Here is a 14157-nt window from a genome sequence, read left to right on the forward strand (position 1 = left end):
TCGGATTAGGTATATCCGCTGGTGGTAGTCATTTGAATGGATTCCATTGCCGTTCTGATGATGAAAAGGATACAGCCACACTTTATGCTGGTGCTGCTTTACTTAAATGCATTGGGAGTTTTGAATTATTACAAACAGCTTGTTCAAAACTAAAAATACATGAAAACAACTTTTTGTTGAAAGGATTAAAATGTTGAAAGTAGTGTTATCCCGATAACTCCTGACATTGAAGGCACAGTGAAGAAGCAGGGTTTGTGGATAAAAGTAAATGTAATGAAGTACCTCAGTATCTCAAGTTACAAAGCTTAGTGGACAAAGCACTGATCTCGTCAACCAAGGGTTACATTTCAATTCCCACTTATCACTAGTGTAGATGGATGGTATCCACTGTGCACATGATGAACCAAAGGGTCTTTTCAGTGTTGTAGAAGTATCTATGAATCTACTAGCCTGTGGGATCAGCACCCAATGTGTTAAGGTACCTTTTGCTGAGCTTGTGATTATGAGGTATCAACCGATTTCAGGCCTAGCACCACCACAGACAAACAGGATTATCAAATGTGTAAGGGTCTGTCAAGCATGTGATAGTCTGGAATATATCAGTGTGATCATATGTGTTTATTGGGGATGAGACTGAGTTTGACAGGACAACGTAACCATGATATCTTGAATTTTGGAAGAGATTAAGAAGGCTCAGTGAATTTGCCGTGTCCATGTTTAGTAATACTGCAGTTATACAGCAGTATCTTAGCTTTACTATGATTTATTGGTGATACGCATGGAAGATAATGATCAAAGATAACAACAGTACATAAGTGCCGATGTATGAGAAACACGCTTGAAGGGAAATCATGAATAGTGTCTCGATAACAACCTGGTTGTGCATTATTACAACTGTGTGGATATTTTTAATCAACTCGCTCAGCGATATTACCATACATGTCTGAGATAGGTGGGACCTTGGATTCAGACCTTCTGACCCAGAAGAAGGGACACTACCACTGTGACACAAGAACTCTGGCTACAAGAGTAGATATGTGTGCAAACAACCATTTAAGGTATCAAGACAATTGTAAATGAGAAAGCAATCCAACAGTGGTGATATGCCTCCTTAAACTGTAGAAATTCACGTTTTGAAGGCCCACCCCCATCCCTTTTAAGTAGACTCGTTGTGGGATTTTGAGCCAGTGGTGTTATTGTCATGTGAATATATTTAAGTCAGGATGTCGTGTGATATTTGGAAAGGAACTTAGAAGTGATGTTGTTATCATGTTTTTGCTGCTTTCTTTCTCCCATGCGGCTGAATGTGCAGGTTATGGAAGTCTTGTTCAAAAAATCCTTGGTGAGATTTTGAAGTGGAACATATAGATGGTACCCATTAGTGTCATTGTGTACTTGTTGTAGCCCGGCTAACTTTTAAGGAAGTAGATGGCATGACAATCAAGATTTGGTTTGGATGGCAATGAACATCTTGAATATTGTTAGAACTGTTTATCAAGGGAAGAAAATTCCATCAGACTTCTGTCTGTGCTTTGATGGTGGGAAGACTTGCTACAGACAAACCTGTCTCTGACCTCGTAACCCCAGTCCTTCTGTCACTCAATACTGAGAGTGGGCCATTCAATAACGTTAATGCAATTGAGTATCAAAGGCAGTGGTTAGATTTAATTTAGTCAAGGCTACGATTGCCTAGCAGGTGTGTGATTCCTGCAGGGATTCAAGTAAGTGGCTCACCATTCCTCACTCATGGGCAGTCGGAGAAGGTCAATAAATGTCAGCCTTGCTAATGAAGCACACATCTGAATAAGGAACAATGCAAGTTATTTGTCACTTACCAGCCCACACCTGAATGTGTCTTATGTCTTGTTGCAGCCAGATACAGGCTGCTTCACGATCTGAATAATTTGCGATTGGAACTGAGCACTTTTAGGTTTAAACTAACATCCCAACCTTGACTTAATGTTATTCAAAGACAGGAGAGGTCAATGCTTCTTTGATTCTGAAGGGAAATATAGCCGTTTCTCTGCCTTCCCCTATTGAAAACACTTGCATCTTCTGACAGGACAGCAATCTCAAGCATGAAATCGTGACTACTTTTCCCCTGCCTCAACCACTGATGCTAATGTGAATTGTGTTAACTTTATCAATGCCACAATGAGGCCACTTGCCCCAATACACAATCAGGGATAACACTGGACTTTTAGCCTGAATGACAAAGAACTATATTGTGCAATGCAGATTTGAACTGAGCCTTTGGAAACATATGCTATTATTCTAATGCACTGAAATGGTTTCAAACCTTGTAAAAATGCTATTTAAGATACAGATCTTGTTCTGGCTTCCTGATCTTTGATAGTTCCCTCCAAGATCGGAAATAAAGCGACATTCTGGATTAAATTATAAGGGCATCATGATAACAATTGACAGAATGAAATGAGTTATTGAAGTGTACTGGATCTTGGTATAACATTCCACACTTTTGGGGCAGAGCATGGTGTAGTGCTATTGTCAGGCTAATGTTCTGGGGGATGTGGGCTCAGAATTGAAAATGAAAGGTTGTGAAATGTAAACTTAAGGGCTCTTGTGATACAGTGCTAGTATCCCCACCTCTGAGCCAGGAGGCCTGTGTTCAAGTGCCAGAGGTGTACTCTGAGACGATCCAAGGCTATGTCGTCAAGCTGCTATTTCCCAATTTCAGTAACATCACAATGTTTTCCATGAGAGCCCTATGGGGGCTGAGCAGTTGATGTGGGCCACTGACACTATTGGTAGAGGTTGCAGATCAATTGTGGACGGTGACATGAGCAGGGAAACCAAGTTTGGAAAAGGAAGAAACATGTTGTTTCACTGTTTCCAATAGGGTCTTCCACTGATAATGGAAAATATTTAGTTTCAGCATGCTTCAAATTATACAGTCAATGCTTTTATTTGCAGCGGCAGCAGCTTAATATTGTTTTGTTCCTCTTTTATTAAGCGGTAAAGTCACCATTGTCTTAACAGACCATAAGGCTGCTCTCTCGTTAGAGAATGGTGACTGGTGGTGGTTTAACCTGAGGGTGACCATGCTTCAGGCAAGGGGAGAGGTTGCGAAGGAGTATCTTTCATGGTCACCTTAGCTGCTGGGGGAATTGAGCTTTTGCTTTTAACATTACTTAGCATTGCAAATCAGCCAACTAAGCTAAACCTACATCAGAAATTGAAAAGCAAGAATATCTAATTTTAAATTTCTGCACAGACAAATAAATAAGGAATCTCTAGGCTTTCTAACTTAAAGTTGCTCATCAGATTCTGCCTGCAAACTGCCCCCAAAATTGAGTGCTGGCTGCAGCCTGTAGGTACAGGCAGCCCACAAACAGCTGAGAAAACAGTGTTTTTTTAAATGTGGAATATTTTTCTGGGAACTGTTCAAGGCAGAACTCTGAACACAAGTACAGATTCTGACTACTAGATTCTTCTTCTTACGGCCTTACATCCAACATCCTAAGGATTCAGAAGCTTACGTATGTACTTGCTCCTGTGCACCTTATTAATAATTTTAATTCTAGCACTTTGGCTCCTGTGCACCTTAATAATAATTAATTATTCATGTATCGGACATTTAAGACTGACAGAGATAGGACTCAGGAAGTGGAGTGGGAAACAGGTCTAGAGGATGCTCTCTAAGCCTCATTCCACCAAACAAAACATGGAGAAAGACAATGAAACAGTCTAAGTCAGTAAAGGGTTACATTTATGATGGAGTTCAACAGTTGCTGAAGATTGGGGTTATGGTATAGACAGCCAAGCACAAACCTTTAAAATGCTGTATCATTGTTAGAAGCTCTCTTACCTTTTGGAATAGGAGGGGGAAAACAGATAGTACGAACAATTCTTCTTTTAACTTTACTTAAGTCGCCAATGTCTTTAATAAACAGTTTTCTCTTTGCTGATCCAGTAATTTTCAGAAGCTCAGAGCCTTTTGCGTTTTGAATACCGAGAGCAAATATTTGAATATTCTGATTGTGCAGCTCAGCAGCTGCTGTAACTACACTGTCAACAGATGTCCCAGATGTAATCACTAAAAGGTAGAGGGGCACCTTTTCATTTCTTCGATTTCCCTCCAACTTCTGGAGGTGGGCATTCACAAATGTCAGAGCGGCTCCAGTGGCGGTCTCCCCACCAATCTGAGTGATTTCATCAATCTTGCTTCTCAGCATGTCATGCGAATCAGATTGTGTCAAGTGAAATTCAAAACGCTGTGTTGTACCGTACTGGACCAAAGCAAATTGGAAATGATTTTCACCAACATTAAACAACTTCACAAAGTCTTTCAAGCCGCTCTTCATTGACGCAAAGTCACCACTTGTTACTACCTCTGAGCCGTCCAGTAGGAAAACAATGTCGGCTTTCTCGAGTTCACATTCTGTATGAAAAGAATAGAATTAGACAGCATTTAGAGCAAGGTCACATGATGTGTTGAAAAAAATTTACAGAAAAAAATCATACAGAGGCAAATACAGATTAATATTTGAACCACCCATAAATTTCTACTTGGTGAAGAATACAAATGTGAGCCTCTACAAATTGGTAGAGATTCAAAGAACTTTTTTTAAATTAAGGATTTCAAGGAATTGATTTAAACTACAAATCCTGGAGCTAGATTTCAAAGGTTGCAGGTTTGGAACCCATTGTGAGTATAGTTTGAATTAAGTACTCATCTATCCTGTTCAATCAGAATAAGTCTTTCTTCAGCCAAAGATTCTGTGAGGACATCCTTCCCCACTGGGTACCTGTACCTTAGGCTGAGGCATCGCACTAGTGGATACAACAATGGCGTATACCACACAGTACCTCAGATTCACCCCATTGCCTTTTGTTTCACATTTGTATGCTAATAGACCTCCAAGGAATTGCCTATGTTGAACTGCAAGGCAATATCAAACACCAATATAAATGGCACCTGCTTTTGCCACTGGCAACAAGCCAACAGCTCCTGCCTTCTCGAGGCTCATGAGCCAATAAATAAGTGCTGTGCTAATCTCCTGCTTGATTAAGGAGTTTACAATTAAAAATAATATCCCATGAGTGCATTTGAGAAGCAGTATCAGATCCAGGCTCTATGTGAGTACTAAAGGGGGTGATGGCCAAGTGGCATTGTAGCTGGACTGTTATTCCACAGACCCAAGTAATATTCTGGGAACCTGAGCTCAAATCCCACTGTGGCAGTTAGTGGAATTTGAAATTTTAAGAAAATATGGAATCACGAGTCCAATGATGACCATATATCTGCTGTTGGTTGTCAGGAAAAACACATCTGGTTTACTAATGCTCTTTAGGGAAGGAAACCGCCAGCCTTACTTGGTCTGACCTACATGGGATTCCAGACCCACAGAAGAGTAGTTGACTCTTCAGTGCCCTCTGGGCAATTCGGGGTGGGCAATAAATGCTGCCTGGCCAACGATGCCCTCATCCCATGTATGAATTTAGAAGAGGTTTATTTTGAAAATCCAATCTCTGGTTTCAGCATTAGTGCCAATAGTCCTACTGCTCCTGTCACAACCCTGCAGAGGACTGGCAAGTCTAGCATGATCTTATTAATCTCATTGGGAATTTATTCTGGCAGAAATTAGGTCAGCTACATTCAATTTGTTTTTCCATCGTGTTTATACAAGGGACAGATATGTTTTACTGAAATTTCGAGAAGACGTAAGAATGTAAGAAGAACCTCAGAGGTATCATAAGAATGTTCTTTCTAGGATTGAAAATGGAACCAGGGCAGAACAACCTTGAGGCAATTAATACTTTTTTCAATAAAATTCCAAAGACACGAAATATGCTGAATAATAGCGAAAGATTGTGTCAGTTAAGGAGAAAAGGAGTAAATGGAAGACAAAAAGGAAATGAAGGCATTGACAATATCTTAGATAACAAAGTGTAGAGCTGGATGAACACAGTAGGCCAAGCAGCATCAGAGGAGCAGGAAAGCTGATGTTTCAGGCCTAGACCCTTCTTCTTCAGAAAGGGTCTAAGCCCGAAACGTCAGCTTTCCTGCTCCTATGATGCTGCTTGGCCTGTTGTGTTCATCCAGCTTTACACCTTGTTATCTCAGATTCTCCAGCACCTGCAGTTCCTATCATTGACAATATCTTGGTTTTTCACTCCCTGAGCAACGTATTTACAGGTCCTATATATTCAAATTGAATCATTTTTTGTACACAAGAATGTTGCCCTGTTACAATTTATAAACATACTTGCAATACCCTCCTTAATGCTGAAGTATGTTAAGGCAAAAAGAGGTTTAGCTGCAAACACGTAGGCTACTTTTATGTGGCAACATGCTCAATGTGATTACAGACGGTTACGGATTGAAGAAAAATGTGCGGTAACAAATGATTTAATTTTTTTCACACAGTCATGGAGCCTCAATATCACTGGAACTGCCTTTATTGCCTGCCCTAGTTGCCCTTAAGACGATGGTGGTGAACTGCCTTCTTGAACTGCTACAATACATGTATATCAGTTAGATGTATAATGCCATTAAAGAGGGAATTCTGGGAATTAGATTAGATCATTAGATTGTCTCTTATTGGAGATGGTCATTGCATGGTATTTGTTTGGTGCAAATTTTACTTGCCATTTGTCAGCCTAAACCTGAATATTTTTTATCGTATTTGAACATGGACTGCTTCATAATCTGAGCACCCACAAACGGTGCTGAATGTTGTGCAATAATTGGCAAATATCCTCATATCTGACTTTATGGTTGGAGGGATGGTCATTCACGAAGCAGCTGCAGATGTTTAGATCTAGGACATGAACATGAGGGACTCCTGCAGAAATGTCCTGCAGTTGAGATGACTGACCTCTAAAATCCACAACCACCTCCTTTTGTGCCAAGTATGATTCCAACCAGCAGAGAGTGTGTTCACCCAGCTTTACATCGTTATCTCAGATTCTCCAGCACCTGCAGTTCCTATCGTTGACAATATCTTGGTTTTTCACTCCCTGAGCAACGTATTTACAGGTCCTATATTTTCAAATTGAATCATTTTTTGTACACAAGAATGTTGCCCTGTTACAATTTATAAACATACTTGCAATACCCTCCTTAATGCCTGATTCCCACTTACTCCAGTTTTGCTAGGGTTCACTGATGCCACACTCAGTCAAATGTAGCCATGATATCAAGGGCTGTCACTCTCACCTCACTTCTGAAGTTCAGCTCTTTTGTCCATGTTTGAACCAAGGCTGTGATGAGATCAGGAGCTGGGTGGTCCTGGCAGAACCCAAACTGGGTGTCACTGAGCAGGTTATTGCTGAGCAGGTGCTGCTTGCTAGCACTGTTGATACACCTTCCAGTACTTTACTGAGAATCGACTTTAGACTGATCTGGCAGAAACCGGCCAATTTGGATTTGTCCTGCTTTTTGTTTACAGAATCCATCTAGACATTTTTCCACATTGTTGGCAGATGCCAGTGTTGTAGCTGCACTGGAACAGCAAGTACAAGTTCTGGAGCAGATGTCTTCAGCACTATTGTCAAAATGTGGTCAGGACTCTTGGCCTTTGTGATATCCAACGCCTCCAACTGTTTCTTGATATCACGTGAAGTGAATTAAGTTGGCTGAAGACTGGCATCTGTGGTGCTGGGTACATCTGGAGGAGGCGAGATGGATCATCCACTCTGCATTTCTGACTGAAAATCATCATGAATGCCTCAACCTTATCTTTTGCATTCCTCCTTAATTCTCCATCACAATTCATGACTGGATGTGACAGGACAGAGCTCAATTTGACCACTGGTTGCAGGATCACTTAGCTTTGTCTATCACTTGTTGCTTAGGTTGTTTGGCACACAAATAGTTCTGTCTGGTAGCTTCACCAGGTTGACATTTCACTTTTAGCTATGCCTGGTGCTGCTCCTGGCATGCCCTCTTGCATTCTCCAGTGAACCAGAGTTGATCCCCTGGTTTGACGATAACGACAGAATAAAGGATATGCTAGGCTATGAGGTTGCAGACTGTGTTGGAGTATAATTCTGCTGTTGCCGACATTCTCACACCATCCCACAGCATCAGTACAGCAAGACTGGATGCCCAGTCTTGAGATGCTAGATCTGTTTGAAGTCTGTCCCATTTAGCACGGTGATAGTGCCATAAAATGCACTGTAAGATATTTTCAATGTGGCAACTGCATAAGATCTGTGCAGTGGTCACTCTTACCAACACAGATTTGGACAGGCACATATACAACAAGCAGAATGGTAAGGATGAGGTCAAGAATGTCTTACCCTATTGTTGGTTCCCTCACGACCTGCTGCAGATGCAGTCTAGCAGCTATATCCTTTAGAATCTGACCAGTTTAATGAGTAGTACTGCTGCTAAGCCTCTCTCGGTGGTGGGCATTGAAATCCCCGACAATATGCTGCCATCCCCAGTGCTTTCTCCAAGTGTTGGTCAACATGGAGTACTGATTCATCAGTCCAGGAAGGCAAATAAGGAGTAATTAACAGGGGTTTTTCTTGTGCGTGTTTGACTTGGTGCCATGAGACTTCATGAGGATCACTGTTAAAAGCCCTCCAAGGAGAACTTTGCAGAGTTAACAGAGGTGATTTTGCTGTTTCACTTCTGGTGCCCAGGTGGTCCATCTAGTTTCATTTTAATTGTTACAACAGAGTGGCTTGCTAGGCCATTTCAGAGGGCAACCAAGCGTTAATCACCATGCTGCAGGTTTGAACACACAAGGTGAGGATGGCAGTTTCCTTCCCTAATGAACATTAGTGATTCAGATGGGTTTTCCACCTGCTGATACTGATCTCTGAGTTATCGTTAGATTTTAAATACCAGATTTTTAAGGAATTCAAATTTCATCTACAGAGATAGCAAAGTTCAAACTGGGTGTCAGAACACTACCTGGGTCATTGGATCAATAGTCTTGTGATAATACTAGTAAGCCAACTAATACTGGCCAAAGGGTACTGTAGTTCCATATAATCACCCATGGAGGAGCAGGAGACTTTGGACTTGTTCACGGCACTGAAGCTACGACACGTTTTCAGATTTCATAAAAACGACTGCAGTTCCTCCTGGCACGCATATGACATGGTGCCTATGTGAACAACTTTGGTTCCATGGATCTCCAGTATAAGTATGACTTGGAAATGAGGCAATGTGAATCCCTTAATACTTATTTGGTTCTTTTCTGTCACACAGGTCAGAGTTAAGATTAAACAAGGATACTTCGTAAAACTGCGGCGAGCCATCAAGAGAAGGAGGAATCACATTGGATACAGGCACATCATTCCCCATATCTCCACCGGTACACATGCTCTTATCTCAGGGAATGTGCCTTTGTGATTGAATGCAGAGTCACAAACATTGCGGCTGTTACCTCCAGAAACCTTGATAGTGAAGGTCATTAGTAGCTGGGGGGCTGCCAGAGCCCAAGGCTAATGATATGCTTGTGAAGGTTTTGGCAACACAAATAGGCTATAAATGTAGATATGGCAGAGAGACATCTAATGGAACTCCAGAAGCAACACTGTACGGAAGATGGAAGTGCCTATCTAGACCAGAAATAGTGTCTCTGATGGATGCATCATTGACATTTTTCTTGAAGATGAGTGATATTCGTGGAGAACTAGAATCAGTTGACTGGCCAATGGATGCCGGACATGCATGTAGACCTAAAGCCTAACTGCTTTATTGTATAGGCGGTACTCATCAGTCACAAGGCAATAAGGGGGTAAGCCACATGAATTCTCCATCAGGAGCTATTTCTTCTCAAGTGAGCCAGAGTTGTAAGGATGAAGTAGCGTCTTCCTTCTGTGTGTGGGGGCTTCCTTCAAGACATGGTCCAAGACGCTTGGCACTTGCATGGATGACAGCGATGACCTCAAGGAGGCATGATGACTGAAGTTCTCAACAAACTGGAACCCTCCAGGTCTTCCAAGTACATACAGCAGCAAGGTTACCAAGGCCTCTACCTGAGGTACACCTCTTAGGATCCCTCGCCAGAGAGTTAAAAGAGTCTCTGGCTGTATTTGGATTGCGCAGTAATTGCGATACCTCGATAAGTTTGTCTTCTGTTGCTTACTGGAGCTGCTTGTCATGCCGGTATCTTTGCTTGCTCAATAGCTTTGAAGTGAGAGCTGAAGGTGTATCTGTTCAGCTTTTCAGCTGTGCACCTGTGTGTGTACCAGGCAATGGGATGCAAAATAAAGGAAACGATGGCAGGGCTGACTAAAAGTTGAGGACTTATTAGAATCTTTCCCAAAAGGCAACAGATCACAGGAAATAGTTTTGCATTCAGTCACCTTGGGTCTCTTGTGCTGCAGTGACAGTCCCGTTATCTCTGAGCCAGGAGGCCCAGCACAAATCCCTCCTGCTCCAGACATGTGTGATAATCTCTGAACAAGTGATTAGACAATATCGACAGGCACCTTTAGTATGCCTCATGTGTACATCATTGTTCTTTGTCTATGGTCTAAGGAGTACCTCAACTTCTGTCAGATCTGATCACTCACAGCCTTACCTCAGAGGAGGCATCATGGTGCTCACTGCCTCCCTCCCCTGATCCTCTATACTGCTAGGCAGTGCACTTCGCAACAGACCTCCACATTAAGCAAATCTCTAATTGGGGCATACTGAATGGCTGTACCAGATTGGTGGGGACACTTCATATTTGAAAATACTGGATGGGGTGGCACAGTGGCTCAGTGGTTAGCACTGCAGCTACACAGCGCCAGGGACCCAGGTTCGATTCCAGCCTCGGGTAACTGCCTGTGCGGAGTTTGCACATTCTCCACGTATCTGTGTGGGTTTCCTCCAGATGCTCCGGTTTCCTCCCACAGTCCAAAGATGTGCAGGCTAGGTGGATTGGCCATGCTAAATTGCCCATAGTGTTCAGGGGTGTGTGGGTAATGAGGGGATGGGTCTGGGTGGGATGCTCCAAGGGGTGGTGTGGACTTGTTGGGCCGAAGGGCCTGTTTCCACACTGTAGGGAATCTAATCATTCAAACTGGTCCATGACAGAAGTCATGTCTCTCCCTTCTTGAGGTGCGTATGTTTCTCACATGTATTAACAGCACTATCCTTAGTAGTGAACCCATATTCCTCACTGTACATTCTTGAAAGGACACAGCAGGGGCCAGAAAAGCTGCTGCACTCTGTAATTGCTGGAGCAGGAACAGCTCCCTGGGAAATGGGAACACACCTGAAAGATCTATTTTTGGTGGTCGCAGACCAGTTGGATGTTAATGTAGGGACCCCTTCTTGTTGAAAGAGATTAGTGGCTGTTCTGGAGGAGCATGTGTGCAGTTGATGACACTTTACCCTGGGGAGTCTAATGAGGGACCCAAATACCACAACCCCTTCTGACTGATTTTCCAATCAGTGTGAGAGCCCACATGATCTCTGGATCTCTTCAATGCAGTACTGATCACCAATGCCCCACGGACAGAGAGATTCTACAGATGTCACTGTAAGATCCCCGGAAAGAGGGGTATAAGTTGAAGCCACAATGGTCTTCAGCGGCTCTGATATTGGGGGTCAGTCATTTCCAGGGTCTCAGCTGGACCTTGTGATGAGGTCAGTGGTGGTCTCCATGCAGAGCCGCAGTCTTCACTGGCACTGGGCTTGGTCATTTGGAGATGTATCAGGCTCAACTGGTAGAGACTTGCCAATTTGCAGATCCCAACTGGCATACTCCACTTTTACGGCATACCCACCCAAAGCGTTTCTCTTGTTGGCACTGATGAGTCCACCAATGTTTAGACCTCCCTCCCCACTCAGCTGACACTTCTTCTCAACAGAGTCTCCCAAATCTTGAGTTCTTTGCTCAAGGCTAGTGTCACTGTGCTGTGCAACCATGGGTAACAAGCCCCATAGAGCTACCCACTTCACTCCTTCTGCTAAAGCTTAGCAGTGGCCACTTTGGACGCCCTTCCAATCAATGAACACTGGTTTTCCAGATACCAGAATTTGCTTGCTACCTCGTTCATCAGATAGGATATCTGTGTAGTATTAAAATAATAAGAAAAGAGGCAAAAAATTGAACTTAATTGGCCTTGAATACCTCAATTTATGTTCCGCCATCTTGATAGTAAAACAGCACAGCCCAAGGGTCCCAATGTTATTAAATTCTTGAGGTGACATGAATACAGTGGACATCTGGCCAAACACACTCCATTTTTTTTCTAACAGTTCCACACCACCCCAAGTGGCTGCCTTCAAACTCCCTCAAATTGCTGAGAAAAATACTCCTGCCCATTAACTCTGCTTCTCTCCTCTCAGATGTTAACAGATCCATTGACCTAAACTTAACAGCATACCCTGAGATGAGTTTGGTGATGACAGGGTGGCATTTAATGTCAGAGGGCAGCGTACCCCGCTGCCTTCCCAACCTCTCCACTGCTTACATTAGGCCAGGATGGCTCACAGACAGACTGCCACCAACTGTGGCTATTCAATCGATGCTGCTGCTGGTGTTCACCGTGTTCAGGGCTTTGGGAGAAAAGGTTTGGGACAGAGGTGTTTTGGTGCCTTGGGCTAATCGAGGGACACATCAGAATAAGGTTGCAAGCGGAGAGTCACCCCCTGTCCTCTTGCTGCTAAAACTCCTACCCCCCACCCCCAACCCCCATCACAAGTCCTCCTTCCTGTCATCATTCAACTCTGTGATAATGGGAACTGCAGATGCTGGAGAATCCAAGATAATAAAGTGTGAAGCTGGATGAACACAGCAGGCCAAGCAGCATCTCAGGAGCACAAAAGCTGACGTTTCGGGCCTGGACCCTTCATCAGAGAGAATGAAGGGTCTAGGCCCGAAACATCAGCTTTTGTGCTCCTGAGATGCTGCCTGGCCTGCTGTGTTCATCTAGCTTCACACTTTATTATCTATCATTCAACTCTGGCTTGGGTCTCTTGCCAACCCTGGGTCTTTGGTATTTGCATTACCAGTAATAACCATCTGTCCATGGTGGCACTGTCGAGCAATGACGAACTGCTTGCTACTATTTGGCTAACAGCTCTTGGTGGGTGACACTTACAATTTGATTGTCTTAACATCAGGGAAGGACCACTGTTCCTTGTTTATAGCCTGTTTGATGTTTATGTTGCACCTCTTCCCAGAATGCAGTCAAGCACATGACCACTTTGCAATCAATGGATTAAACCCTTCTCATTTCCATCAAATTTCATCTGCCGAACATTTTAGAGCGCTTTCTGCTTTTTGTTCAGATTTCCAGATTCCACACTATTTTGCCTTATTCTAGGGGTCAGTCGTAAGTAAATTCTGAAGCTATTTCAACTCTTTTACATGATACAAATGATAATCTTGGTTAAAGCCAGAAAATCATTGCCTTCTTAAAAGCTCACTTAGCCAGACCTTCCAATGGCACATTGATTTCCAAGAGAGATTATCCAGTAGGTTTGGTCTTCCATGCTTTTTTATTTATTTTCTGAAACTGAAGTTTCACAGAATCAGTGAGTCAGGTTAGTTTTGATTTGTGACAATACTATCACTTTAAACGGTTATTTTTTGAAAGAGAGTTTGGAAGGCAGAGGGAACAAGATGTCTCTAAGAAAGTAAACAGGCCTTGGGTTTTTTTTAAAATGGGAACAATGGATGCAGCCTGACTGTGGGCAAATGTCACAGACCAGACTTGCTGCTCTTTTTCTCAGTTTTTTAGGTCGACGTTTAAGCATAAGCCTTTGGGATATCAAACGAGTTGGAAGTTTCAGGGAATGATTCGTATCTGCTCCTTTCTCTGAATGGTGTCTTGATGTGTTTTTTTCTCCTCCTGGATTGGAGAACAGCATGTGAGACTCTGTGTCTGAATCTGTGTTTTGGCCAAGGCCTGTGTTGATAGATATTCGTCTATTAGAACACTTATTTAGTAACTGGTACTGTATCTATTAATCAGTTAAGCTTTCCAGTAGTTAAGTTATTCCAAATTTCTCTTTCTTTTGTTTGTATTTTAACTATAGTATTTAAATAAATTGTGTTTTGCTTAATGTTGAGTAGTTTGACCAGTCGCATTGCATCTGGAACACATCACTTCTCATCTACCCTTAAAATAAGAAAAGGTTAGGGTCGAGGCTACCTTCTTAAAATATTTTGAGGGGAGTCTGCTCTGGTCCATAACAAACTAATAATTAACTTTACATTGAGCTTTTAG

The 14157-nt window shown here is 42.6% G+C and overlaps 1 protein-coding gene across 5 annotated transcripts in view; it reads right to left on the reverse strand.

Moving 5' to 3' along the window:
* The window catches only part of LOC125462486 (collagen alpha-6(VI) chain-like), a 164326-nt gene that overhangs the window by 116945 nt on the left and 33224 nt on the right, over positions 1-14157 (reverse strand). For all 5 annotated transcript variants that reach the window (XM_048552571.2, XM_048552580.2, XM_048552599.2 and 2 more), the window contains one exon: positions 3830-4402. In XM_048552571.2, the coding sequence (XP_048408528.1) occupies positions 3830-4402 (573 nt within the window). The remainder of the gene's footprint in view (positions 1-3829; positions 4403-14157) is intronic.

The sequence above is a fragment of the Stegostoma tigrinum genome, chromosome 2 (genome assembly GCF_030684315.1).
Source record: "Stegostoma tigrinum isolate sSteTig4 chromosome 2, sSteTig4.hap1, whole genome shotgun sequence".
Taxonomy (NCBI): Eukaryota; Metazoa; Chordata; class Chondrichthyes; order Orectolobiformes; family Stegostomatidae; genus Stegostoma; species Stegostoma tigrinum.